The sequence below is a fragment of the Rhinolophus sinicus genome, chromosome 9 (assembly GCF_057876585.1).
Source record: "Rhinolophus sinicus isolate RSI-liver-muscle chromosome 9, RSI-T2T, whole genome shotgun sequence".
In the NCBI taxonomy this organism is placed as follows: domain Eukaryota; kingdom Metazoa; phylum Chordata; class Mammalia; order Chiroptera; family Rhinolophidae; genus Rhinolophus; species Rhinolophus sinicus.
Genome location: NC_142509.1, coordinates 18,087,102 through 18,114,488, shown reverse-complemented (window position 1 = coordinate 18,114,488; position 27,387 = coordinate 18,087,102). Strand labels below are relative to the sequence as shown.

General features: G+C 54.2%; 1 protein-coding gene across 6 annotated transcripts; it reads left to right on the top strand.

Moving 5' to 3' along the window:
* Positions 1 to 421: 421 nt before the first annotated feature.
* On the top strand, positions 422 to 24,262 carry TOP3B (DNA topoisomerase III beta). 6 transcript variants are annotated; one of them, XM_074321312.2, is made up of 20 exons: positions 423 to 547; positions 833 to 911; positions 4,269 to 4,303; positions 7,608 to 7,789; positions 8,822 to 8,953; positions 10,274 to 10,380; positions 10,993 to 11,067; positions 12,420 to 12,616; positions 13,051 to 13,207; positions 13,982 to 14,095; positions 15,534 to 15,624; positions 17,173 to 17,327; positions 17,487 to 17,592; positions 18,343 to 18,489; positions 18,590 to 18,763; positions 20,574 to 20,702; positions 21,174 to 21,323; positions 21,687 to 21,787; positions 22,439 to 22,640; positions 23,678 to 24,262. In XM_074321312.2, the coding sequence occupies exons 4-20, from the start codon at positions 7,720 to 7,722 to the stop codon at positions 24,157 to 24,159; spliced, it is 2,589 nt and encodes an 862-aa protein (XP_074177413.1). In that variant the 5' UTR covers positions 423 to 547; positions 833 to 911; positions 4,269 to 4,303; positions 7,608 to 7,719; the 3' UTR covers positions 24,160 to 24,262. The 6 variants fall into 6 exon arrangements, with proteins under 6 accessions (XP_019565738.2, XP_074177413.1, XP_019565737.2 ...); XM_019710178.3 differs by having other exon boundaries at positions 4,183 to 4,303; XM_019710177.3 differs by lacking the exon at positions 4,269 to 4,303.
* Positions 24,263 to 27,387: the final 3,125 nt, after the last annotated feature.

Sequence of the window (27,387 nt, the reverse complement as noted above, 5' to 3'; positions counted from 1 at the left end):
GCAAGTTGGGAAGAGTGTCTGCAGGGCTCAAAGGAAATGTGTGTACGCTTGTAAAAGATATTAAAATATGGTCATAAAAATTATTTAAAACTTCTATATCCCTAATGCTTTATCACAAAAAGTAATTTTATTTTTCCAATTCATCTTACAGATATAATTTACACAGTTCATTCATTCATTCCACAAATGTTTGTAGCATTGAAAGAAGCCTGCTATACACACATCTGTAGTTTTAATTATTTTAGTGATTAACAACATATATATTTTCATGCTTATCATCCAGTTTTTTCATAATCATTATAATGATCATTGTCAATATTGCCTCCCCCGCGGGCAGAATGGGGCCTACCTGCAGATTGCGGCTTGCAAAGCGACTTGGGGCTGCGCTGCCGGAACGTGCAAGCCACGGAACCCGTGGAGGGAGACGTGCGGGAGCCGGAGAGCAGGCAGTCGCAGGGACGCCAGCGGCTGCTGGACCCGGAAGTAGGGTTTGCCTGTGGCCGCTGTGGGAGCCGGACCCGTAACCGGAATCGTGGCGGAGCTGCGGGTGAGAGGCAGGCGGCGGGTGCCGCGCGCAGGGCTCAGGGACGTGGGAAGGGAGCCCTTTTCTCGGGCATGTGTCCCGAATGCTGGCCGGGCTCCGAGGGTCCCGGGACTGGCTCTTTGCGTTCTTGCTACCTCTTCCCTCCTTGTGGTGGTTCAGGGAGGTGGTGATAGGCCAGCGCTTAGCCAGTTGTCTGGAAAGAGCAGATGCTGTAGTTAATACCCTTCTTCATCGAACCTTCTCGCAGTTCTTTGAGATGGGGTCTGTTGTCCGAATCTCTTGTCACAGGTAGGGAAACTGAGGCTCAAGGAGGCCGTGCAGCGGTTGGGCCAGGATTGGGCTCAGGTCGGCGAAGCTCCAGGTCAAGGTAGGTTCCACTCGCAACTGCCTGGGCTCCAGCTCAGGGAGTCTTGAGGGTGTCCAGGCGTTTCTCTGAGTTGTTGATGTAGATGAGGGAGGGTACTTTTGTGAACAAATTAACTAGAATCCAAGGGCGGTAATTTCTCAAAAATGAAAAAAAAAAAAGTGGCTTTGTCTTGCCTCCTTATCGCTCAACCTTTGGGAACCAAAAGTCAGGCCAACGTGGACTTGATAGCCATTGCGCCCTGGCGTTCCTAGAGCCTTTGCAAAGGTCATCTGATACTAGTCTGAGCTCCAATTTACTCATAGTTTAAAAAATTACGACGCAGGCCTTGTAGGGGTGATGGAGAGATTAACTAGTGTTTATAGCTACAGCATTCCTCGTACAGAGGAGGCGCTTAAGAAATGGTTGTTTCTTTCCCTCTTTTCCTGACTCCATGGGTATTTGATGAAGTTACTAAGGTGGGAAATCCTAGGGCTCTAAATGCTGTTCAGACCACTGCTAGGCCTCCACTCCCAAGCTAAATCCACCTGTTCATAAGACACTGACATGAAAAGACTTTAGTACAGTGTGTCCCAGAGGACACATACCATTGTGGTATTGCTGGGAGAGTTGACAAGGTAATAACAGACTAATCTGCTGCTCCTTTTCACTTTCAGCCCTCCTAATTACAGTCCCCAATTTGGAGTGTTTGCTAGCAACACCCCCTTAGCACTTGCTAATCTCCCTTTCTGAAATAAGAGGACAAACGTCAGTCTCAGAGCTTTGGCAGGCAACAAGATCAAACTTGAGAAACCACATAGGTTACCGGAAAGAACCTTGTTCTGGCCATTGATTACAGGCTTTCAGTGCCTATGAGGCTAAAATTTCCCCTTTTTATATATATTTAAACTTTTTAAAAAAGCAAATCTTAAGTGAATAATAATGTTGGTAAGGCACAAGCATTAAGATGGTATATAAATAAGGTTTGCAAACCGTTGCCTTCAGCTTTTGTTCTCAGTGGCTTCCATTTGAAATTGGAGATGTGCCTTAATGGAAAAAATAGGGACACCCTAAGATTAATCAGAAGATTAAAACAAAACAACAAAAAACATGTACCCAGCAGGAAGAAGGAAACATGAGTTTCCCCCTCGATTCAACCAATTCCCTGGGTTACCTTTGGAAAATGCGTTCTTTGAGTCTTAAATTTGTTTTTCCTCCTTGAGATAGTGGTGTCATCAACCAAGGCCCTTTCCCCAGGATTCCATGATTCCGTGTCCTTAAATGAAGTGATATTTTTTCCCTAATAAAACAGTGATACTCAGAACATTACAAAGTACTCATGCAATACAGAGGTATAAACTGTTGAGTTAGAACCTGTGATTCTTGAGAGCCAGACTGCTGAAGAGAGGCACGTATCGAAGGTGAGTTAGCATCTGCAAAGCCTGACAGGTGGACAGGTGATCTGAAATTGGGACTAATGCTGATGGGCCTTTGTGTGACTGTCCAGTTGTGTCCCTAGTCCTGGATCAATGAGGCCGTCCCTTTGAAATTGCTAGGACAAATTGCTTCTCTCTAAAGGGATCTTTGGAGAAGAATCTTAATGATTTACTGAAAAGGTGCTTAGGCTCCATAGGTATGAAGGGGAGTAGTGGAGATGTAAGATTTCTAGAAACTTCGACACCATGGAAAAAAACATTGAGAAGGAGAAGTGTGTACAACACTCTTACAGATTTCAAGTCAGTTTTTAAATTTTAGACATCTAAAAGAGTATTTTTATTCACTTTGCAGGTTGAATTACTCATATTTTCAGTCATTCATTCAATCAGTATTTGCTCATGCTCTACTACTTGCCATTAGAGTAAATAAAACCCCTCTTCTCCTGGAGCTTATTTAAATTCTAAGAAGTGTAAGACAAAACAAACAAGTAAGTAGATGGAGACTATCAGGTATAGTGGTAAGTGCTCCAGGGATGTAAAGCAGGGCCGCTGCCCCGTGCAGGGTGCTCACAGAGGCAGCACAGGATGAAGGCTTAGTGCATGGTTTGTAGAACAAACAGGCCCGGGTTTGTATTCAAGTCCTGCCACTTGAGCTCGGGTCTCCCTGGCCCCACAGTTCCAAATGTGGGGCAGGACAGTTGTGCACCCCCAAACGAGGAGACTGGCAGGACTGCCAATGCCTAGCATGTCGTCACTACACTATAACTGCTGGCTACCCTTGTGACACAGAAGTGAGAAAAACCTGAGGAAGTGTTTTAGGATAGAACCTTTTAACAGATCTGGAAGGGATGGGAAAGTCAGAAGCTCTCTCACAGCAATCTCCCTTTGCTGCCAGTTTCCCCCTCTGACCTCTGGCTTCTCTGGGTGGGGAAGGGGGAGCCTCTGGGTTGCCTTGAAGCCTCACTTTTGGGTCTCTGACTTTGGTAGAACTGAAACTTCCCCAGGATGGAGAGCAGAGGCCACATAAGGACAGTCTTAGTTGTTCATTCATTCATTCAGCAAGCGTTCAGTGCTGCTGGGTGTCACATATACAACAAAAGTAGATGCCATCCATTGGGCGGGGCGACGGGTGGGGAGACACAGCAGTGATGCCAGGCATGGTTTTCAGGGAGAGGGGTGGGGGAGTCAGAGCCAGTAGAATTTGGGGGAAAGTGACCTAGGTGGAGGCCTGAGGACAGGAACAACCATGGACACACAGGAAGGAAGGAGGTGGGAGGATGGGAGTGGGGGCGCACAGCAGGGCAGTGGGCGGTGCAGCCTGGGTGATCGTTGGGTCAGGCAGCGCCTCTGCAGGCCGCCCGGGCTGTCATTTCAGGAGTGCTCAGCTTTCTGTTTCTGAGGTGGTGGTTTATTTAGGAGGAGCATCCAAGAACTTATTTTGAGGGAAAAAGCAAACTAATGTTTTACTCAGGGCAGCTTTCTCATAAAGAATGCTGATTTCACTGAGGTCGTCTAGTATCTTGCGGCAAGGGATGGGGTTGGCAGCCCAAGGCAGACCCTGGGCCACTTCCCCTGGACAGTGTGCAGAGTGACAGAAGCCCCTGCAGAGAAGATGATTTCCTTGGCATCCTTTCTGAAGGCTGCCCTTTCCATCCCTTCTTTATTTTTCTGGTTTTATTTTATTTTGTCTTTCGTTTTGAATCCGTAGTCAGTTCTTTTGACCAATCACGTTTGTCCACAGCTCTAAATATAAAAGGTGCAGGAGGCAATGTGGGGAGCAGGAAGACCTCCCAGCCCCAACCCTGTCCCCAAGCGAATGCTTTGACCATTTGTTTTCTGAAATGTGTGTGTCCCCACAGATGGCAGCACTCTGTATACACCATAACGTGCCCAACTTTCTTCATGTCATTTCTCCGTGACCTGATCCGTATTATTTGCTCAGCAGATGCATCCTTTCTCGCTGCCGCCTGGTGCTCCACGGTACAGATACACCATACTTTTAGTTAACAATTCCCTGTGGACCTACACTAGATTGTTTCTAATTTTCTATTATGAATACTAATGCTGCAGAGAATTCCCCAGCGGTGTGTTTCATCACAGGTGCCTCCATGTCCTGCCTCTTGGGGAATTGGTGTCCACATGACAATCTTGCCAGTGCCTGATCTTGCTTCCATGACCTCTCCCACTATGACCTTGCCCACCCCCATCAGGCCCCACACCACTGCCTGAGCCCCATCAAGCTCCTTGCCTTCCGACCTTGCTCCCATTGACTCCCAGTTGCAGGACCCTCTAGAGCACACTCTATGTGGACCCTCCCCATGTCCCCTCTCCCTCATACTCGCCTGGCAGATCCATCCCTGCTAAATCCAACTCTCCCCTGCTGTCAGCCTGTCCCAGCGCCACCACCTCTCCTCTCCATGCTCACATCCGAGAGCAGCCCTTGCTCACCTGCACCTTCTCTTTTCTCTCTACTAGACCAGTCTCATCCACGTACAAACGTGCTGGCTTATCTTGCATCTTAAATGAAATGAAACAGTGCACTGTTCCCCTCGCCTTCCCCCAGACTTTCTTTAGTTCACTCCACTCAGGCTTCGCCTCTGTCACTGTATCAAACAACACCCATCAAGGTCACCAGGGACCTTCAAATTGCCAGACTTGTGGTCAGGTCTCAGCTGTCCCCTTGCCAAGCCTGCTGGTAGCCGTTGACAGAGCAATGGCTCCCCCTGAATTGCCTTTACTCTTGGCTTTCAGGACCCGCCTCTCCTGACTCACCACATCCCCTTACCCCTGTCTGGGCTCCTTTCCCACTGCACTCGCTGCACATGCCACCGCTGCCACCCCCGCCTCCGCTGTCTAACGGGCAGCTCACACTCAACACGCCTGAAACATGGCTCCTGTCTCCCCAGCCGGAACCTCTCCTTCCTCGATAATTGTTATCTCAGCAAATGGGAATCCCATGCTTTAGTTGCCTAAGCCAAAGCCTTGACATTCTTGACTTGCCTCGCTTTCCCCCTTCTCAGTCCTGTCGGCTCTGCCTTCAGAATCTGCCCAAACTCCGAATTCCCCTCGCTACCTCCGCTGCTGCCCCTCAGACCCCGGTCACTCCCTTCTGCTGGGCAGCCAGAGGGGTCCCTTTAACAGTCATATCATCCTGCTCCTGCCCTGCCTCCTAGCGCCCTCAGAGCAAACCCACAGCCCAAGCCGGAGGCCTGCATTCTTCACACCTGCTTCATCTCAGCACCCCCAGGCTCCTGGCTGGCCCTTGACCCTGCCCTGGTCCTTCTGCTGGACTCTTCTCCCAGACACAGCATGTCTCACTCCCACCTTGTACCTCCCTGCCCTGCACTGGTTTGCCTCATGTGGCACATTAGGTGTACATCCCAGACGACAGGCCTGGGGTTGCCCAGTGCTGGGTTCCCTGCACCCAGGCCTGGGCCGAGCACGTTGCAGGTGCTCAGGAAATACCTGTCGGATAATTGAATTCATTCCTGGAAGTGCAGTTGCTAGGGATGTGTACTTATAGTTTGAGAGAGATCGTCAAATCACTCCATGTAGAGGTTGCTCTGGCTGAACTTCCATCACCTACGTTTGTTTGCCTGTCCCCACACTCTCACCCACGCATGTGCTCACACCTGCCGTCTTTGCTGGTGAGATAAGCACAAGCTCATTCTAGCTCTGATTTGCTTTGATGGGTCTTGTTGGACATCATATCACAAAGGGCTAATTTCCTCATGCAAACAACTCCTAAAAAAGAAAACAGCAACCCAGTTGACAAAAAAATGGGTAAAAAGTATGAATTGACAGTTCACAGAAAAGGAAACCAAATGCTTTTAAACGTGAAGGGTGTGCTTCTGAGTTTCAAAATACTTAGTTTTTCTTTTTTTCATACCAAAGTTCATGTTTTCTAGTTTCATTTTTTTTTTTATTGTTACTTAAATCTTAGCTAGATCTGGAGTCTGTTTTGGTGGAAATTATAAAGTAAGCCTAACTTTATTTTTCTTCCTAGAAGATTGCCCAGTTATCTCAATACCAGTCTTTTTTTATATACAGTGTTATATTTATCAATGTCATTGTGAGATTTACAATGATTAAAAACACGGAAAGGATTTGTATGTCTTTTACTCGGCCAGCAGGTATTAAATGTCCTGTATCAAGACAGAATTAGCTGTTGCAATTGCCAACAGTGACTCAGACAGCAAGCCCCTCGTGTGTGCGGGGAGAGGAGGCAGTAACTAACTGTGGCATGACGCGCAGCGGGTGTAAGGTACCGGGACAGGAGGAAATGATTCATCCTGCCAATGGGTGTTGGGAGAGCTCCTTAAGGAAGAGTCAACACTTGAGCTGGGCCTTCGGACAGTTGAGCACCGTGCTCCGGGCTTGGAGGAATATTTCAAGCAAAAAGAACAGAACCTTGAAAATACGGTTTTTTTCTTTAGATAATGGTGTCTAATTTAATTGGCCAGAGCACAGCCTGGAAAACAAAAGGTGGGGGAGAGCAAGTGGCAAGATAGATTGGAACCTGTTGTGAAGGGCCTCAGGGGCTCTGCTGGGGGCTGGAGCCTCTGACCAGTTGGTCTCAGGTCCGGTTGTGGGTCAGTAGGACTGGGGGAGCCTGGCCTGGGCACCTACATTTTGAAAGCATCCTAGGGCTCAACCCAGGTAGAGGTGTCACCTGTGGAGTACACAGAACTGCAGCATGGGCGGAAGGCCAGGCATCCTCCTTGCCCTGGCCCATCGGCCTACGTCCAAAGGCCCCAACGTATTCCTAACATGGATTTGGGGACAAAATTGAACTGAGGTCACGGGGTCACCGCAGCTTCTCCCAAGTGATGCCAAATTCCCAATGTCATCTCTGAGCCAGATCAGTTTCCTGGGCAGTTGTTTGTCAGATGTCTTCGAGTTTCCCTAACTTTTCTTTTACTTGCCTAGGGTTTTTTATTTTGTTTTGTTTGTTTGTTTTTTATTGGGGAATATTTGGGAACAGTGTTTCTCCAGGGCCCATGAGCTCCAAGTCAAGTCGTTGTCCTTCAATCTCGTTGTGGAGGGCATAGCTCAGCTCCAAGTCCAGTTGCCATTTTCAATCTTTAGTTGCAGGGGGCGCAGCCCACCATCCCAAGCGGGAATTGAACCGGCAGGCTTGTTGATGAGAGCTGGCACTCTAACCAACTGAGCCATCCGGCTGCCCCTGTTTTGTTTTGTTTTTTAAGTGAGTTTCCTTGTTAACAAGTGGCATAGGTTTCATTGGAAGCATTGCTATTTCCTGCGTGTCTTTTCTTCTCTTTAGGAGTCAGCATTGACAGTAGTGTTGAGCTACAGAAGAGCCGTTCCTAAACTTCATTGCTCTTTCCTGAAACTGGAGCCTGAAGGGCCAAGGGCCCTTCAAGCTTTAAGACAAGATGAAGACTGTGCTCATGGTTGCAGAAAAGCCGTCTTTGGCCCAGTCCATTGCCAAAATCCTTTCTCGAGGTAGGGAAACACCAACTTGGCGTCTCTCTGGCTTTGATCTGTAAGCATGGTCGTTCCAATGTTACACATTGTTTCTTTCTCATTCCGAAGCCCGCTGGAGTAGACTTGGTTCAGGACAACAGGTGTTCATGAAACACCTCAGTATTGGTCACTGCAGGGCGCGGTCACTGCCATAGCCAGGGCTGGGGCTCCCAAAAGACACAAGCATAGTGGCAGATGCGGACAGGCCAATGTTGGTCGGGGTTGTTGGTCACAAGCAACAGAAACCAGCCCCGGTAACTTACACGGAAAGGGAACCCCCTGGAAGGAGGAAGACACAGCCAGGACCCCATCCCGGTCTCAGTCTGACGAGGCCGTGCCACGGGACCCTCGCCACTGCCCTGAACCTGCCATAGCTCCCAAGCCTGTGTTACGCCAGAGCAGCCACTAGGCTGAGCCTTGGCTATGGCCCTCCTGGGACACCAGGAATGGCAGACGTCCACCTTGCCCCCCACTCCGTGGTCCCGTGGCCAAGGGAGAAGGAGACCCTGAGACAGTGGGATGAGAAGTCGTGGCCCAAAGGGGAGGGGAGACCCCAGAATGCCCCATACCCAGAGGCCAAGAAAGTTTGGCTGAGGGGGTGTTAGTGGGGAGCATGAGAAGACACCATGGAATTCAATAACTGAGAGGGCCCTGGGGACCTCTGAGTAAAGCTTGAGAGAAGCAAAGCAGAACTTGAAAGCGTGAACACGGAAATGCAGAGAATGAGCCCGAGAGTGTCTTCCCTTGCGAGTTCAGAGGAGGGCGCTCCTGGCACCCAGCCAAGCCGAGGCTGGGTGGCAAGCACCTGTGCTCATTGGTTACTGATGGTGTTTTCCCTGAGAACTGTGAGACCTCTCAGCACCTAGTAGTTCGCTGCAGTGGCGTGAGGAACGTTATCACTGACTGCTCTGGGGTAGGGGGACTCTGGCCCTCCGAGAGGCAGTGCTGGGGGCCCGGGCCTCTGCAGCGGCTGCAGCTTGCTGAAGCAGGCATCCCTGTGCTTCTCCGCAGGGAGCATGTCCTCACACAAAGGGCTGAATGGAACCTGCTCAGTGCACGAGTACACCGGAACCTTCGCGGGCCAGCCAGTCCGCTTCAAGATGACCTCCGTCTGTGGTCATGTGATGACCCTGGACTTTCTGGGTGAGCCCCCCCCCCGCCCACCCTCTATCCCGCTGAGGGAACCCTGCACAGGGCTGCCCAGGGTCCAGTTGGAGCCAGAAGAAGGCTCTGGGCAGAGAAGTTCAGAACCCATGAGTCCTGAGGCCAGCAGATTGTGAAAAGATGACCTAAGGTCTCTGGGTGAGGCACCTAGAACTCAGGCTTTAGAGCTCAGCACCTATGGGTCCCCATTCCAGTGGCACCCTTAGTCACTGCATGCCCTATGCACCTCTGTAGACTGGAAATGGTGGTGTTCACTTCAGGGGGGCCTGGCCTGAGCAGGCGTTTGGGAGAAGGCTTCTGCTCCTTCTGTGTCACTGTTGTCCAGTGGTCACTCAGTGGCTGCCATTGTCATCCTTTTGTTATTGGTATTCATCCCCTTGGGATGGCCAGCATTGGTGATGCCCGGGGGCGAGGTGCAGGGCCGTGTGGTTGTTAGGAATCCAGCCCTGGCTCTGACCCACACTCCTCCAGCTCACAGGCTGGGCCTGGGACAGTCACTGAACCTCCATGAATTTCTGCTCCTCCTGTGTGAAATGGGTCTTATGACAGTGCCCTCTACTTCCCAGGACTGTCTGTGGACACAGTGTGACAGTGAAGGGAGAGTGCTTAGCACAGGACCAGGCACACAGCAAAGCCTCAGTACTACTTGCTACTCAGTGACAGCAGTGACACCAAGTCAGTTGTGTGGCTGAGCATTCAGACCCTGAGCTTTACCACCAGCCGGCAGGTGGGGAGCCAGGATTTGAACTTGGCTCTATCTGACACATTCTCCCAGGCTGCAAGAAATGGGGCCTAAAAGAAAGCCAGAGCATTGAACATATGAGCACTGAGCCCCGAGTAGAGAAGTAAGTAGATGTACCCGGCATGAGGCCCAAAGAGATTGATTCTCCAGGGGCATCAGCTGAGCACCTGTCATGTGCCCGGTCAAGTGCTGGGTGGGGGCAGAGGGTTACAGAATCCAGGCTAGAAGAGAAGATGAAGGCATGAGTGACATGGTTCAGTGCTTGACAAAGTGAGCCGGCCCAGGAGTGGTGCTTCCAGCTGCAGGAACCATCCTGGAAGTGAGGCGGGAGCAGCCGCCCTGCCCAGTGGTAGCTCCCATGGGTGGCTGAGGTGTGATGTCAGCTCAGCAGCCGGGAGGGGAAAACTGCTGAAGGCAGGCTCTGCCTCCACTGTCGGGGTAACCCTGGGCCAATCGTTCTCCCCATTTGTGAAACCACTGTCTTCCTGGGGTTTTGATGATCTTGGAGGCCAGGCTCTGAAGTGTGATTCAGACGTCACTGTGCCTGTGGTTTCTAGGAAAGTACAACAAATGGGACAAGGTGGACCCTGCAGAGCTGTTCAGCCAAGCGCCGACAGAGAAGAAGGAAGCTAACCCCAAGTTGAACATGGTGAAGTTCCTGCAGGTGTGTAGCGCGCAGGCACGCAGCGCGGCCTTTCCCCTGGCTCCCTGCCCCTCCCCTGCGCAAGGAGGTATTTGCGCAGCCGTAAGCTGGCCTCACAGTCCTTTCTGTGAGTGGCCCCTGCTATCCCATGAGGCATCTTTCAGGCTTGCTCCTCTCCTCACTACACAGTGGGCCACCCGAATTCTGCTTTTAAAATTGTTTGGTGGTGGGGGTGGTTTTTCTCATTTTGAAACAAATGCGCACGCATTATGGAAAATTGGAATGTATGCATAAGTAGGAAGAAGAAAAAATTAGAATTCTGGGAAAACCACTATTAATGGTTAGGGTTATTTCATTTCAGTCCTTTTTCTGTGCCATTTTGGGGGTTAAGATCTTACTGCATTTTTAACATTTTTTGCTCCACAAAACAACAGTCCTGAACTAAATTCCTTTCTGAGTGGCTAAGCCAGTCTAACTAGCTAGCTCTTCTGCCCGCCTGTGCCCACCCACCCACCCCCACTTTCCTAAACAGCTGGGGGAGGGGCGGGTCTGCTTGGGAGCTAGGTGGGAGGCCATGGGTGGGCACTTGGGAGGCGTTGTGACAGGTGCTAGTCCCTGTGTGTGGTGTGGCAGGTGGAAGGCAGAGGCTGTGACTATGTCGTGCTGTGGCTGGACTGCGACAAGGAAGGGGAGAACATCTGCTTCGAGGTGAGGCTGGGCCCCACGTGGCCCCCACTTCCCGCCTTCCCACCACCTGCCCCACCATTCCTGGGGCCAAAGGAGGGAATCAGCTACACTGGCTCCAAATGCCTTTTGTTCTCCTTTGTTTTGGAAATTCTCTAGACACTGTACTATACTCTGCTAAAGGTGATGGAGTGTTACTTCACCTGCTGGGGGCACACTGTGTGAGCAAAGGTAAAGAGGGCAGAATTTGCTAGATGGAGTCAGGTTTCAGAATGGGGCTATCTCGAGGACAGGGTTGCTGTTCAGCGTCCCAGCCCACTCAGCACCTTTCAGGCACCTTAGATTGATGCCGTTGATACCTGGCACTCTTCCTCTCTCCTTTCGCATGCCTCATTCTTCGCCTCTCCCGCCTTCACATGCCCTCTCCCCACCCAGGATGCCCACCCACGGCTGCCTCAGCCGTGGTGCACTAGCACAGGTATCACCTTGTGCCCCTCAGGCTGTGACTCTGTACAGGTCACCCTCCTGCCTCTGCACCCCTAGCTCTTACCAGGGCCTGGCACACCTCAGGGCTCAGGAAATGCTTCTAGCGCAGGAGGGAACACGGGGTACCCCACTCCAGCACAGCACCCTCAGCTAACTTAATCACACCATCTCTTCCTAGACAACCCTCTCCTGTCCCCTTCCCTGCAGAGCTGTTCCTCCCTAGGGGGCCTTTGCTGCTGGGGGTGAAGAGCAGTGGCAGCTCACAGGGCTTTCTCCCTTCAGAAACGAAGCCACTTCTTCCCTGTAAAGAAGCTGCATGGCCAGGCTCCAGCGTGACTCCCCTCCCACTGCACGGCCTTCTTAGTGAGTCTGGCTCCAGGACGCCCGTTGTGTTTTAGCCCAGAGCTGCCCAAGCCCCCTAGAGTGGGGGTCACCCGTGACCTTCTCACTGCTGCCCTTTGCCTTTTCCTCTTCATTCTTTTCCCGTCTTTTTTTCCGGTCTCTTAGACGTTCTACCCCTCCCGCTTCTCTTGAAGAAGGGGAAGTGGGTCCAGTGGGGGGGATGTGGGGACTCAGTGCCTTGTGTCCGTGGCAGTGTCATTTCCTGGTTTGGTGGGGATGGGAGCAGAAGATAAGAGAGAAGGTGGCGACCTGCAGGACGGTAGTGAGAAGGGGGGATTTGAAGCCATGTGGCAAAAGTACGTGGAAAGACTGAGGCTTCTGGAAGGGGAGGGAGACAGAGGAGGGTCTTGCAAGCGTGGAGAGCATCGCACACACCGCCGGGAGGCTCAGCGCTGGAGAGGGGTCAGGCCTCTGGCTGGGGTGTGGAGTGGAGGCAGACACCTTGCGGTGCGTCACCTTGCGGTGGGTCACAGCCGGCGCCCCCCCAGGTCCTGGACGCTGTGCTGCCCGTCATGACGCCCGCACACGGCGGTGAGAAGACAGTGTTCCGGGCTAAGTTCAGCTCCATCACAGACACAGACATCTGCAACGCCATGGCCCGCCTGGGCGAGCCCGACCAGGATGAGGCGCTCTCGGTGGACGCCCGGCAGGAGCTGGACCTGCGCATCGGCTGCGCCTTCACCAGGTGCTGGCCGCCGTCCCTCTGGCCAGAGCCCCTGCCCTTGCTGGCCCCCATCCATGGCCCCTGGGCCTGATCTGCACCCTGCAATTGTCAATATTTTGAAAACCCATCTATTCGGCTAGAACAGACCACACAAGCCACCACTTGAAAAACTGTGTTTGTCCACATTGTGGGTCTCAAGGAGAGGGCGGAGGGGATGGAATACAATGGAAGTGCTTCCTGGCCCAGGATGGACGGAACCTCTGCTCTCAGAAAGCTTTCTCTGTCACGGGCACACACCCTCCCTGACCTCTGTGCTGAGCGCGTCCGCCTGGGCACCTCTCTGCACCCACCAGCTAGCCTGTTCTGGGCTCCCAGGGGCGGTTAATGATGGGTCTTGAGCAAATGCATGACCGAAATATCCTTCTCTCCTCCTGCCCCCACCCCACTCCTTGTAGGTTTCAGACTAAGTACTTCCAGGGCAAATACGGCGATTTAGACAGCTCCCTCATCTCCTTTGGGCCGTGTCAAACCCCCACCCTGGGATTCTGCGTGGAGAGACATGACAAAATCCAGTCCTTCAAACCAGAGACCTACTGGGTGCTGCAGGCCAAGGTTTGCTTTCCCTCCTCTGTTCCCGCTGGGTCTTCCCAGGTTTGGCTGTGGATTCTGAGAGTTTCTCATCAGCATAGTCCTGCAGGCCCTTTAGGCCGAGGGCATAAGTGTGGACAGCAGTGCAGATGAGGGAGGCCAGAGCGGGGTGTGCAGGGTGTCCAGGGAAGGAACCCCAGCCTTCATGGAGAGGCAGGATGAGGCTCGACCTGGTTGCATTGAATTTGGATAAACGGGAAGGAACTCAGCTTTTGTAGTGTGGGGTGAGGTTACCCCTCAGGGCCATCAGCTGCCATGGTCACATCCAAGGGCTGACTTTCAAGCTTTGTAAGGTCTTGTAATACCTTCTCCAAATAAAAGTCTCCATGGAAGCTTCTCGTAAGATTTAGAACAATGTAGAGTTGCTGCGGTTGACATGGAGCGTGAAGCCTCTGGATGGGGCCATACCCAGTGCTGGCCATGGCTTAGGTAGTGGGCAGGGTGGGCATGAGAGGTGGAAGTTCTGATGCTCCTTAAGGACACATCAGCCTCGGCTTTGGGCTCCCCTTGTGAGACCATCTGCCTGGTCTCGGCGAGGCCGCTGTCAGAGCAGTCTTCCCTTGGAGAGGGGTGCATATCTGTGCCTCTGCTATGTGCACACACCTGCACACATACAGCTGTAAGACTTTAGAGCTCCCAGACAAGGACCAGCCTCATCCGCCCCAGTTCTCATCCTTATCAGTGGGCTTACCTGGGTACTTTTCCTTCCATGTTCTCCTTGTGTCCTTCTTCCCACAGGTTAATGTCGATAAAGACAGATCTCTCCTTTTGGACTGGGACCGAGTGCGAGTGTTCGACCGGGAGATTGCACAGATGTTCTTAAACATGACCAAGCTAGAGAAGGAAGCCCAGGTGGGCCTGCTGCACCCACGATCTGTCACTTTTGCATGGGTGGGACTAGGTTTGGGAAGCCTCTTGCTAGAGGAATAGCTTTTGACTTAGGGTCATAGCTTTCTCCCCCTTTCTGAAACACAGACATGTTTTGGAAAGAAGAATAGCTACTCATGCAGATACTACTGAGATAGTTCTGCCCACCACCACACTGCGGTGTGCTGCATACCTGCTCTGTCCCCGGCGCCATCCCACTCCTGTGACCTGCCAGGCCCCTTCCATGCTCCCCTTTCTACAGGACCCCATGCATGAACCTGCCCAGTCACCCAGCTAGCACAGATGGGTCTGGGATCCAAACTTCAGTCGACTTTCATGGCCTTTGTGGTGCCGTATTTCTTACTTAGGGTTTTATGACTTGGAAAGACTTGCTGCTCGGCCATTAGGAAGAAAGTGATACTGCCTGGCAAGGAGCTGGATGCCCCATGTGGGGGCAGGTCCCAGGCCATCGCAGCAAATGCCCTGCAGCTGTGACAGCTACTAGAGCCACTGAGACACCTTCTCTTTTCCTTTTCAAGCCTTCCTTGGGTGCCCTCTTGCCCACCTGTGCAGTTGACTCAGGTTTCCAGAATTTTTTCTAAAATCGCTTCATGCTTTTGTCTTTGGTCTGTTCCTGCTGAGACACCATCACTGCTATCTTCAGCTCTCACACTAGGGATCCCAGTTTCCATGGCTGCACGTACACAGTTTGGCCTCAGTGTTCACCCCACCTTTGTCTGTCTGGAATTCAGAAGGCCCTGCCATGGCCAGGTCTACATGGGATTGGCAGGGACAAGGCATTGGAGTTGACTTGTTTAGGCTGCTTCTGCCACGTGTAAAATGGAGCCATCTCTTCTGAAAACTGTTCAGTTTAGAGGTTAAAAGAGGTCGCTCAATAGTGTTTTATTTAAACTATATGGTGTTTACAAGTTTTAAAATAGTTACCAACATTTAAAAATTATGAGATTTCACATAAAAATCCCGATTTCCAGCTTCTCTTGACAAATCAGAAGATGTAATGATACTAGCAGACCCTGATGGCAGCACTCAGGTGCAGTGAGGGGCAAGCAGCTGCTGCAGGGACAGCCTACACTCCGGGGTCCACCTGACCCCACCTGCCATCCCTGGGACGCTGGCTCCTGTTGGATTTTGAATTTGTAACCCCTTCTCCTGACTTCCCCATTCCTCCAGTTTTTCTCTTTCCCTAGAAAATTGTTTTCTTTCTTTTTCCCTTCCTGGGCCTCAATAAATATTCGTTCAAGTCTTGAGACCACTGTAAAGAGTGAATTTGAGAAGCAGGGAGACCAAATGAATGAAAGTAGACCCTTTGCCCACACATCCTGATTTTCTCTCTTATGGTGCCTCCCCCCACCCCGAACCCCATGTTCCACCCCCAAATCACTGAATCTGTTCTGTCTTCTAGGTGGAGGCCACCAGCAAGAAAGAGAAGGCCAAGCAGAGGCCCCTGGCCCTGAACACCGTGGAGATGCTGCGTGTGGCCAGCTCCTCTCTGGGTATGAGGGGCATTTCTCTCTAGGGCAGGCATGCAGCAACCGCGCTCAGCCCCAGCACAGCATCTAGGGGTGCAGGGCAGTCCCAACATTCTTACCTCTTCCAGTACTCTCCCTGCATGCTCACCTGTGCCGCACACCCGCTTCCATGCTCACCTCTTCCAGCACCACCCCCGTGCCCACCTATGCCATGCACCCCCTCCCATGCTCTTCTTTCTCAGCACCCCCATGCTCACTGTGCCAACACTCTCCCTCTGTGCTCACCTGTGCCAGCACCCCCTCTCTGTGCAGTGTTGCCTGAGGCTTAGAGGGAATCTGAGCCTCATGCAGATTTTATTTCTCTTAAATTCCAGAGAGGAAACAAGTAAAAATGAACAGGAGAGAGGATTCCATTTCATAGGATTGTTGGTTAATGCTCAACAGCTTTGACTTTATGTGGGGAAAGTGCAGACCATTTCGTATTACTAAAGGTCTGAGCAGCACCTGCCAGGACTGAGCACGTGGAAGGCTATTGGCCGGGCCCACTTGCAAGGCAGGCCCCCTCATGTCCCTGGCTTAGTGGAGTCCCCTCAGAGGCATTAAACTATGGAGTTCAACTCCAGAACTAAACTCTGCTTCAGATCCCAGCTCAGCCCCTTCCTTCCTTCCTTATCTTGGAGCCTTGTTTCCTCACGAGAAAAGAGGGGGATCGCAGTACCCATCTCTCTGGGTTGTTGTAAGGATTAAATGACTGACACAGCACATCCTGCCAGTAGCAATGGAAATGCTCGCCCTACCCGGGAGGAACATCCTGGTGTTAGCATCCCGGAGCAGCTTCCCTGGTGCAGGGAGAGCTCAAGGCCCATCTCTCCTGCCCGGGACAGGTGTGACGTGGCCTCTCCACGCCTGATTCCACAGTAGCAAGAAGGGGGTTAGGCTGCAAAGTTGGCAGTCTCTGACACCTATTAGCCTCCAGGCATTGGTGGCCACTTGGTGGCCTCAGAAAATCATGGGCAATGTTCTCTCGGAGCATCATCTCCAGGGATCTTTGGAGCGTGACAGTGACATTGAGTGACCAGTAGCCAAGTGCCAGGCTCTGCTGATCAAGGAGAAGCAGGAGGACGAGTCCTCCCTTAGGGGCCCTAGAGTGCTGTGAGGACAGAAACACCTAGGGGGCTCAGAGTGGAGGGCATGTGCTAACTCTGCTATCACAGCGGGTTGTCAGCAGACCGTGAGGCATGGTTATGGCTTCATGCCAGAGGGGGAGAGGCAGGCACTCTGAAGGCCACGTTTAGTCAATACAGCAACCAGTGTCGTGAGGGTGACACTATAAAGGGAGCTTCCCTATCTTGGGCCCACCCTCATAGTTTGAGGACCTCAGCCTTGGATAAGTCTGTGTGGGCACAAGCACCTGGCCAGAAGCTCCTCTTCGGGCCGTGCCTGCTCAGAGTCACCCTCACCCTCCCGCCAGGAGGCCCCATCCACCTTTGGGTGAGCCTGAGTGACCACACTGTGGGCAGGCCCCTGGCCATCCCTGGCATTCGGGGCCGCCTAGCCTCTTGTCTCTTGCAGGCATGGGGCCACAGCATGCCATGCAGACTGCCGAGCGGCTCTACACACAGGGCTACATCAGCTACCCGCGGACCGAGACCACCCACTACCCCGAGAACTTTGACCTGAAGGGCCCTCTGCGGCAGCAGGCCAATCACCCCTACTGGGCTGACACGGTGAGCAGAGCTGGGCCCTAACTCCCCACCCCCCAACCTGTTGCCAAGGCCTTGGGACCCAGCTCAGACACTGGCCAAATCCAGGACCAGCAGCAGCTCCCTCTGGATGGGAACCAGCCAAACCCAGACTCCTACTCTGTTTTGTCTTCTCTTCCTCAGGTGAAGCAGTTGTTAGCGGAAGGTATCAACCGCCCTCGGAAAGGTCACGATGCTGGCGACCATCCCCCCATCACTCCCATGAGGTCTGCCACAGAGGCTGAATTAGGTATCGGGTGCTCCCCCTACCATTCTCCCACTCACATTTTCACACACACACACTCTTGAAGCTTCCTGGGAGGGAAGGGTGAGAAGCTGCAGTGATGTGGCACCTTTGCATGGTGTCAGGCCCTGTTGACAATGTGAGGACTCCCTTCTGCCCAGAACTACCGCTGGCTGTGGCAAAGGAGGTTACCTGAAAGTTGTGCTCCCTTACCATAGGAGTGAAGTGGTGATGGCAGGTGTGTGATGATGTGCCTTAGGGCAGGGTGCAGGCAGCTGCTCGTGGGAGGCCCTGTACAAGAGAAAGCTAGGCAGGAGGGTGAGGAGAGTGGGCAGGTGGCCGTGGACAGAAAGAATGGGATGAGACAGGGATAGAGAGTGACAGACTCAATCATGGCACCCACCTCCTACTTCCCACCTAGCCAAGGTGATGCTGGTGGCTGCGTGCTGGGAGGAGGCAGAGGAAGGGAGAACCATGCAGGTGGAGACAGGAGTTGCTTGTGCACAGTCCCAGTTTGAAGTGATGGTGGCATATCACTAGACAAGGACAAGCCAGGCACCTGAAACGGGGCAGGAGGTGGGAGCCGAGGCTGTGAAGGAACCACCAGGGTGCAAGAGACTTGCTTGCTGTGCGTTTCCAACCCTCTCGGGCTTTGGAGCAGGCTGGCCAGGGCATCCTGTGGCCCTGCTGCTTGAGCAGGAATACCGGGGGTCCTTAGAGCTGAGTCCCCGGTGATCACATCTCTGCCTGCTGCAGGGAGCGAGGCGTGGCGGCTCTACGAGTACATCACCCGGCATTTCATCGCCACCGTTAGCTACGACTGCAAGTACCTCCAGAGCACCATTTCCTTCAGGATCGGGCCTGAGCACTTCACCTGCACAGGGAAGACCGTCATCTCACCAGGTAAAATGTGGTACCCAGCTTTGCTCCTCTCCTCACCTCCACAGATAGACGGAATGTTCCCCATGGGACCAGGGTCTCAGGTAGCGCTCTGTCTCTCCAGGCTTCACAGAGATCATGCCCTGGCAGAGCGTGCCCCTCGAGGAGAGCCTGCCCACTTGCCAGAAGGGCGACACCTTCCCCGTGGGCGAGGTGAAGTTGCTAGAGAAGCAGACAAATCCGCCTGACTACCTGACGGAGGCTGAGCTCATCACGCTCATGGAGAAGCATGGCATCGGTAGGTGTGCCCACCCGCCTGCCCACCTGCCTGCCCAGGACCCAGGCCCGAGGGTTCCCATCCCAAGACTGGGGCCGGGGGGGCAGGGCATCCAGAGCTGACTGGTGACCCCTCCGTGCCCAGCACCTGATGACTGGGGCCCAGGGTGTGGCCAGCGGAGCTGGACAGGGTGGCAGTGGGCAGCGCGTGGCCAAGGAGTCCATGTCAGGACCTGGCCTTGCCTGGAAAAGCCGAGATGTGCCCTCATGGGCACTGCACCCAGGATGCCAAATGGTTCATTTACAGGAAAAACACAAAAGTCAGATCAGAATCCTCCTGAGTCTACACACAGCCAACCTGGGATTGTCCTGGAATCAGACGACAGGGAAACCAAATTCACAGGCACCGCTTCCCTGAGGGGAGCAGAGAGCCCGACCAGGGCAAGGCTCCTTCACATACCCAGAATCCTCCCAAGTAGGAATGGGCAGCCCAGGGCCGTTTGCCGGCTCATAAGTGTAGTCACTGATACACAGCCTCACAGGCGAGCCGGTTTTGCCCAGTCCTGGGCCTAGGGGCTGTGAGCCGGCTGCTCACACACTTGGGCCAGCCTCCCTCCTGGGGCCTTCTCCCCCGGCACTGCTCCCTCGGGTGGGCACTGCCTGGTCCCTGCTATGCTGCCCTGGCTGACCAGCCCCCTCCCAGTCGATAGGCTCTGGAGACTGTAGGGCAGTCTAGGCCACTGTACCTGGGCTTAGTTCCATTCCCTGACAGTCCTACAGGTGACTGCCAGACAGCAGCTCACCAGAGTCTGGGGCCCTGGTGACAGCAGTGGCCTCCACAGGAGAGCTGTGCCTGCTTCTAGGAGCCTGGAGGCCTGCGGTGGGTCCTTCCCTGGCAGTCCTCAGCCTGCTGTGCAGTGCGGACCTTGCTCCCCCTGTCTCTTTTGCCCCTTCCTGTTGATGGCACAGCCGTGGCTTCTGACAACCATGCACTAGCTGGCAACCCAGACCCCATGGCCAAATTGACTTTGCAGCAGTAAACAGGACTCTTGTAACCTAAATGAAACAACATTTGGGGGCAGCAGCCCTGTCGACTGGGGCCTCCAGGACTATGTAAATGGGCGTGGCAAGAGCCCCTCAGATTGGTGACAGTGCAACGGGGAGCGTGCCTGGAGCCCTCCCGAGCCCCAGGGGCCTGGCAGATACAAGCAGCAGCAGGCACAGCGCCACTCAGCCCAGCACAGGGTTCACATCCTGGTCCCGGCCTCATCCTGGGAACGTGGGACCTCACGGCTCCTGAGCCTCCGAGCACCAGCTAAGGAGGCTTCTTAGCACAGGGAAACAGTCATGGCAGCATCTGCCAATGCCAGGTGACCTTAAAGTACCTCAGGAAGGTGTGTCCTGGAACAGGGAACCTGCCCTGGGGACTGATCACCAGGGAATAGTCAAAACAGGGCAGGATTTAGAGAGGACAATTTGGCAGTGAGCTCCTCCATGTTCAGGGGGCTGGGGCGCTGGCTCCGGAATGGGGTGGGTGCCACAGGATGGAGACAGAAGAGGCCAAGGAGGTCACGCCGTATGTGAGGGGCAGGTAGAACGAACTGTGACCTTGGCAGTTGTTTAAACTCTCTGAGCCTCTGTCGAGTGGGAGGAAGTACCTGGCACTGGGAGCGCTGTCCTCGCGTTTACAAGATGGTGTGTGAACAGCACGTGGTGTCCCTGGCACAGTGCTGGCTGGGATCAGCACGAGACAGGCAGAGAAGCAGGGGCCTGTGACAGGTGGGGAGTGTCGGGCAGGCCGAGGGACCCCAGGGCCTTGCTGTGCGTTGCAGGGACAGATGCCAGCATCCCTGTGCACATCAACAACATCTGCCAGCGCAACTACGTAGTCGTGGAGAGCGGGCGCCGGCTCAAGCCCACCAACTTGGGCATTGTCCTGGTGCACGGCTACTACAAGATCGGTGAGTCTGGCTGGCCCGTGCTCCCTGGCGGGTGCCTCCCGCGGGCCATGCAGTGAGCACCAGCCCCCGCTGTAAAGGTGCTGCACCAGCAACTGCAGGACCTGCCCCAGCAGAGGCGCGGCCTGGTGGGTCATGAACAGACAAGTGCAAAGCATCGGAGAGGGGAGGCAAGGGCTCTTCCCCACAGACCAGCTCCCAGCCTGGGTCCTCCCTATTGGCTGTGCTGTTGGCTCTGTCCCCTCAAGGTCCCGAGGAGCATAGACATGGCGGGAGGACTGCCAGGAGCACATCTGTGACTCAGCCCTAGAGACAGATGTCCCTGGCGACTCCACACAGGATTTCCAGGTGGACAGTTAGGAAAGGCTTGGGGGGTGGGAGCCAGCCTGGTGCCTTCCAATTCTGGCTGGGGCTGCCATGGCAACCATGGGCCCTCGGGTGTGAGTGCTCACAGCGGCATCCCCCGACCTGCAGACGCAGAGCTAGTGCTCCCCACCATCCGCAGCGCCGTGGAGAAGCAGCTGAACCTGATTGCCCAGGGCAAGGCCGACTACCGCCAGGTCCTGGGCCACACCCTGGACATCTTCAAGAGGAAGTTCCATTACTTCGTTGACTCCATCGCTGGTAAGGTCTGCCTCTCCCCTGCCCCTAGGTCACGGCCACCACCACTCGGGGTGCCAGGGGCCCCCATGTGAACCAGCCCCCAGATTTGGGTTCCAGTGGGAGGATAGGCTGATGATGGGCCACCACTAGGCCAGTGTCAGGGTTAAAGAGCCAGTGTATTAACACCACACTCTGCAGTTCTGCCTGTCCCGTGACTGACTTGGAAGCCCCACCACCCTCAGGGCGGGCGATGTGTTCACTCACAGGTCCTCTACCTCCTATGGTAGCGACCCCTCCAGCTCTGCCTGTTACACCATCCGCTTGTTAGGGAGGTGGGCTGCGCAGGCCAGGAGGATATGACTCTCCTGCGCTCCTTGCTTTCAGGCATGGATGAGTTGATGGAGGTGTCCTTTTCACCCCTGGCAGCCACAGGCAAGCCCCTCTCCCGCTGCGGGAAATGCCACCGTTTCATGAAGTACATCCAGGTAGGTGAGGGTGAAGGACTGTGACCTTCTGGTCTGCAGCGCCCTTGTGCACAGACTCAGGCCAGTCATGTCACCTCTCTGGGCTTCTGCCTTATCCTCAGTCATACTCTTTGTTCCAGCTGTCGTAAGAATGACTGAGAAGCCTAAACAGCCTTGCCAACAAACACCTAGTGTCCCCATGACCCCAGGAACACATAAGCTGTTAGGCCACTTACGCACATGTTGTCCATTGTTTCCTAACAACACGTTCCTTGCTTTCACGGGTGTTAACATACATGCCAGGATTTTAGAACTGCCTTTCTTCAGACGTGGAGCAAGTGTCCTGAGACTCGTGGCCAGGATTCCTAACTGAGAGGTCCTTGCCTGGCGATGTATTATATATTGTGTATTACATGTTACATATTCTATACATGGATTAAGTATGATGTACTACATATTATACATTATGTAGTATGCTGTATTACACACATGTACACTCATGTATTAGTATGCATGATGTGTTACATGTTACATGTATGTATTTCATAGGACTTGCATATTACATATTACATGTTATGTAGTACATGTTACTGTATTATGGGGAGAATGAGGGTGGGCAGGAGAGTCCGGTGGCGCCAGCAACCCTGTGCCTCTCCCCTGGCATTGCTGCAGGCCAAACCAAGCCGCCTGCACTGCTCCCACTGTGATGAGACCTACACCCTCCCCCAGAATGGCACCATCAAGCTCTACAAGGAGCTCCGGTGCCCGCTGGATGACTTTGAGCTGGTCCTGTGGTCATCGGGCTCTCGGGGCAAGAGCTACCCGCTGTGCCCCTATTGCTACAACCACCCGCCCTTCCGGGACATGAAGAAAGGTGAGCACCTCCTCCCGGGGCTTCCGCTGCTGCCTCCCAAGCTGGGCTGCCCTCTTCCCCTTGGGTATCGGTGGTCTCTATGCAACACTAGCCCCTGCCTGACACCACACCGGACTCTGAGGGGATCCCTCCCCGGGCCCTTCCTGTGCTACTAGTGCTAAGATAGACGCAGGATATATGTGGGCACTGTTCAGGTGTCAGCCGGCCTGTCTGCCGCTCTCTGTCCAATCATCATTGGGCAGGTGACTAAGTCAGGTCACCGGGAATCTGGGCAGAAGGCGTGCTGTGCCCCCTCCTATGCTGGGGTGAGTGAGAGGATGCAGCAGGTGGCGTGAGCCCTCAATCAGCGTCCACCACCATTCTCCGTCCTTGTGCTTAGTACTGGAGAAAGGAGAGTGTGTCCAGGTGGGGCTGAGAGACTGAGCCGAGAGTCTGAAGGGGGCCCAGGGCCCAGAGTGCGCACCCTCGGCGGTGCTCTCTCCTTTACACCCCACACAGCCCCTGGGGTGTCATCACCCCATTCTACAAACAGAAATGAGATGCAGCAAGAGAGGCATTCACCCACATTCTCAGGGGTCCTGGGGAGACCTTGAGGGTCTCTGACTCAAGCTTCTCCCCTGGGGCAGGCACAGTCTGCATTTGGGCTCCAGGGGCACTGAGGCCCATCCCCGCCCTCCAGCAACTTCCATCGTGGCTCCATGTAGCCCACTGGAATGAGGGCCACTCAGAGCTGCCTGTAACAAGCTATGGAAGCAAAGCAAAGGGTAGATGGACTTGGCTGGAGGCCGCCAAGTAGGCCTTCTGGGAATGATGTGAGCCGGGGAGGGGATGCCTCAAAGAGTGAGGAGGTTTCAGATAAGCAGAGAATGGGGGGGCTCCGGAGCCAAAGGCTGATGTGCACAAGGCCGAGAGGAGCACTTTCTGCTGGGATGAGGGACCCTTGACTGAAGATCTGAGAGAGGCCCTGGGGGTGAGGTGGGGGCTGCAGCATGGGGCAGGCGGGAGGTGTGCCTCACGGGCTGCCCTCTCCCCACCAGGCATGGGCTGCAATGAGTGCACGCACCCCACCTGCCAGCACTCCCTGAGCATGCTAGGCATCGGCCAGTGTGTGGAGTGTGAGAGTGGGGTGCTGGTGCTGGACCCCACCTCAGGCCCCAAGTGGAAGATGGCCTGTAACAAGTGCAATGTGGTGGCGCACTGCTTCGAGAACGCCCACCGTGTGCGGGTGTCCCCTGAGACTTGCAGCTCCTGTGAGGCTGCCCTGCTCGATGTGGACTTCAACAAGGCCAAGTCCCCACTCCCAGGTGACGAGACGCAGCACACAGGCTGCGTCTTCTGTGACCCCGTCTTCCAGGAGCTGGTGGAGCTGAAGCACGCGGCCTCCTGCCACCCCATGCACCGAGGTGGTCCAGGGAGGAGGCAGGGCCGGGGGCGGGCGCGGGGCCGGCGGCCTGCGGGAAAGCCCAGTGCCAGGCGGCCAAAGGACAAGATGTCAGCCCTGGCTGCCTACTTTGTATGACGGCCCCGCCATCCTCGCCCAGGCTCCAGGAGGTTGTCCTTTGGGCTATGGAATCATTAAAACACATTCTGTCTTCTCCAGAGCGAGTATCTGGGGAACTTTTGCTGGTGTCAGCGGTTACTGTGTCCTCCCGACCCATCTCCTATCTCCCTTCCCGTCCCTGTCCCCTTGCCTCTCCCTTCATTCTGCCCACACCCCAGCAGTGCCTGCAGGGAGGCCACTAAGTGTGGGAAAATAGCTGTGTGCACAGCAGGAAGTGTCCGTGATGCCCATCAGGAAGGAGAGTACTGAGCCAGGCGGGTGTCGTAGGAGGGAAACCTAGTAGAGCAGGTGGGGCTGGGAGAAGTGCTCTCTGGACCTGGCTTTCACTGCAGCCGACTCCTCAGGGCCAAACCCCGTGCTCCTTGCTTAGCAGCTCTGAGCAGGTCTATATGTGGTGCCTTGGGCAACCCTGACAGCCTCCCCGGGCCAGTTCCCGAATCTTGTTCTCAAACAAGCCCTTATTGTCTCAGACAGATGGAGCCAGTAACTTACAGGGGGGAGCTAGGCAGGCGTGCCATGGTGAGCTGTTCACGTGCCAGGTTTAGAAAATAGCCCATAAGTCACAGTACCCTGTGGTGGCTGAGTGCCAGTGGTGGGTTGCACGCCCACCTGCTGTCCTTCCCGAGTTCCCATCTCCAGCCCCAAGGAGGAGCATCTGCATTAGACAAACACAGGTTCTCTGAGCTTTGGAAACTCCACCCCCTGGCCATGTGGCAATAGAACTCGGTAAAACAGCTTTCCAGGTTGCTCAATGGAACACTTGTGCAAGGAGCAGATCAGAAATGTAATGCTCAGAGACCCCCTATCTTGGTAATAGATTCACAATCCACACTAGAACATGTAGGGCTCTGAGAAAAATCTCCATAAATAAACCCGTGGCTTCACCCAACATTCCACACGGGCACTCATTCCACACGGGCCCTACACCCACCAGGCTCTCTCTTCCTGGAGGCCCCAATGAGCCAATCTGGTGTTCCGAGGAACACAGTTTGGGAAACTACTTAGGAAGCTTTTGAAAGGCTGCTGCTGAGAACAGGCTCCCTGGGACGCTGTACTGCACTTGCTGGGAAGGTGTCTCAGAGGAGGGGACGTTTTCACCAGGTTTGTGCTCCTTTTCCCCTCTCCACCTGCTCTGGTCAGATTCTGGGGCACTGACAAAGTCACATCTGCTAGTAGGTACGGTCCTTGGCACAGCACCACCCACTATGGCCTCATCACACATTGAGCAGACACAGGGCCTTCTCTCTTTATGTTCTAGGACCCCTCCGGTGAGGCAGCTAGGGTAGAGGCTCGGTTTGGGCTTAGAGGGCAGAGACTACCTTCAGCCTCAAACACAGACCACCCATTCATGACCAAGATTCTGCACTGTGGTTTCAGCCTCAAGCAGGACTAATAAAGGGTTCATTTATTTTTCTCTGCAATTGTCCTTTGTTGATGAACCTCCTTTGAGGCCCTTGGCTTTCAAAGTTGGACTCTGCCTTCTGGGTCCCTTCACCTCATCCATCCAACAGCATCAAAACACCACTGTTACTTGCAACTGTTAGGAGCAAGGAACAATGCCCGTTTTAGGCCAGAACTGCGTACTACGTTCCTTGGGGCTGTACCTTCTGCCCTTGTGGCAGGGGAGGTCAGTGGCTGCAGGCTAGCCTGCTCAGAGGGCACAGGACAGAACCCCTGCAAGCCAGGCCTCCTATCTTTGCAAGTGACTCACAGAAGCAGGGCCTGATTGTCCAGCTGAATTGGCTGGACACAGGCTGTTGTCCTTGACAAACCCCATCCCTGTTACCTTGAAACCCTGGCACATGTTGACACGGGGTACACCAGGTAAGTTTGCACAGGTAAGTGTAGCAGTCCTTTCTAGGACTGCTAGACAGAAGGCACTACAGACCTGCAGATACAAACCCACTCTTCCACCTCCATGGGTGAGGACACCAGCGGCCAAGGGAGAGCCCAGAGCCCCCTTTAGAAGGCAGCACTGCTGTAGACAGGAAGCCACATGGATGCCCCATTGCAAGTGGCCTGGAAAGTCAGGGGTGCGGGTTTGGCCTTCCTTCCCATGGTCACAGCATTGATGATGGTTTGAAAGCCCAAGACCAGGGCTGGCCCAGTAGCTCAGGTGGTTGGAGCGCGGTGCTCCTAACGCTGAGGTCACCAGTTCGATTCCCACATGAGCCAGTAAGCTGTGCCCTCTACAGCTAAGGTTGTGAACAACTGCTCTCCCTGGATCTGGGCTGCCATGAACCACCAGAAGTTGGTGTGAGTTGCTGTGTGCAGCCACAGGCTACCGTGTGCTGCCATGAGCTCCCCGTGGCCAGCACATGAGTGGCCGGCAGCCATTGTGAGCGGCTGGCAGCGGGCAAGAGTTGCCGTGAGCTGCTGTGAGCGGCTGACTGATGACTGGTGACCGACTGCCTCAGCTGGGAGGGGAGCACAAGGTTCATAATACCAGCATGGGCCAGGGAGCTGTGACCTACAAAACTAGACTGAGAAACAATGACTTGAACTGGAGGGGGGGGGGGGGAGGCAGAAGAAGAGGGGAAAAAAAAAGAAAGCCCAAGACCAATATGAACCTATCTCTACTATGAGTCCATATATGTGAGGCAATGTGTGAAGGCACAGGGAGAGGAAGAGCTGGAGGAATGCAGTATTTTAACCACCTGCAGATGGTGGGGGGAGCAGAGGGCTCAGGGTGGGATTCCAGAACAGAAGACATTTGGTGACCGGGAGAGAGTTCAGTCAGAGGAGGCAGAGACGGGAGGAAAACCCAGGCTGAGCTCTCTAGGAGGCCCTGGCACTCCTCCACCTAGCCAGGGCACAGCCTTATGAGAGAAGCTGGGTGGGGTGGGTGACACTGAGAGATTCCTTTCACGAGAGAAAGCCGAGAGCCAGGAGCTGAGGCGTGACAGAATGCAGGGGTTGACAGCTGAGGCGTGACAGGGAGGGGTTGACAAGCCACAGGGCACAAGTAATCTCAGGCACGTCCTTGGTCCAGCACCCATCAGGAGCAAGCTCCTGGCCAAACGGAGGTGCCTCGCTGCACCATCATCTCCAAGCTGCCAACCTTGAATGGAATCAGTGCTCCAAAAAAATGTGGGCCCCAGCTGAGGAGACCTAGAGGTGTATCAGCTTTCACGGGCACTGCTCTGCAGTGTGGGAGGTGCTGTCCCGTGGACCATCTTACCTGCA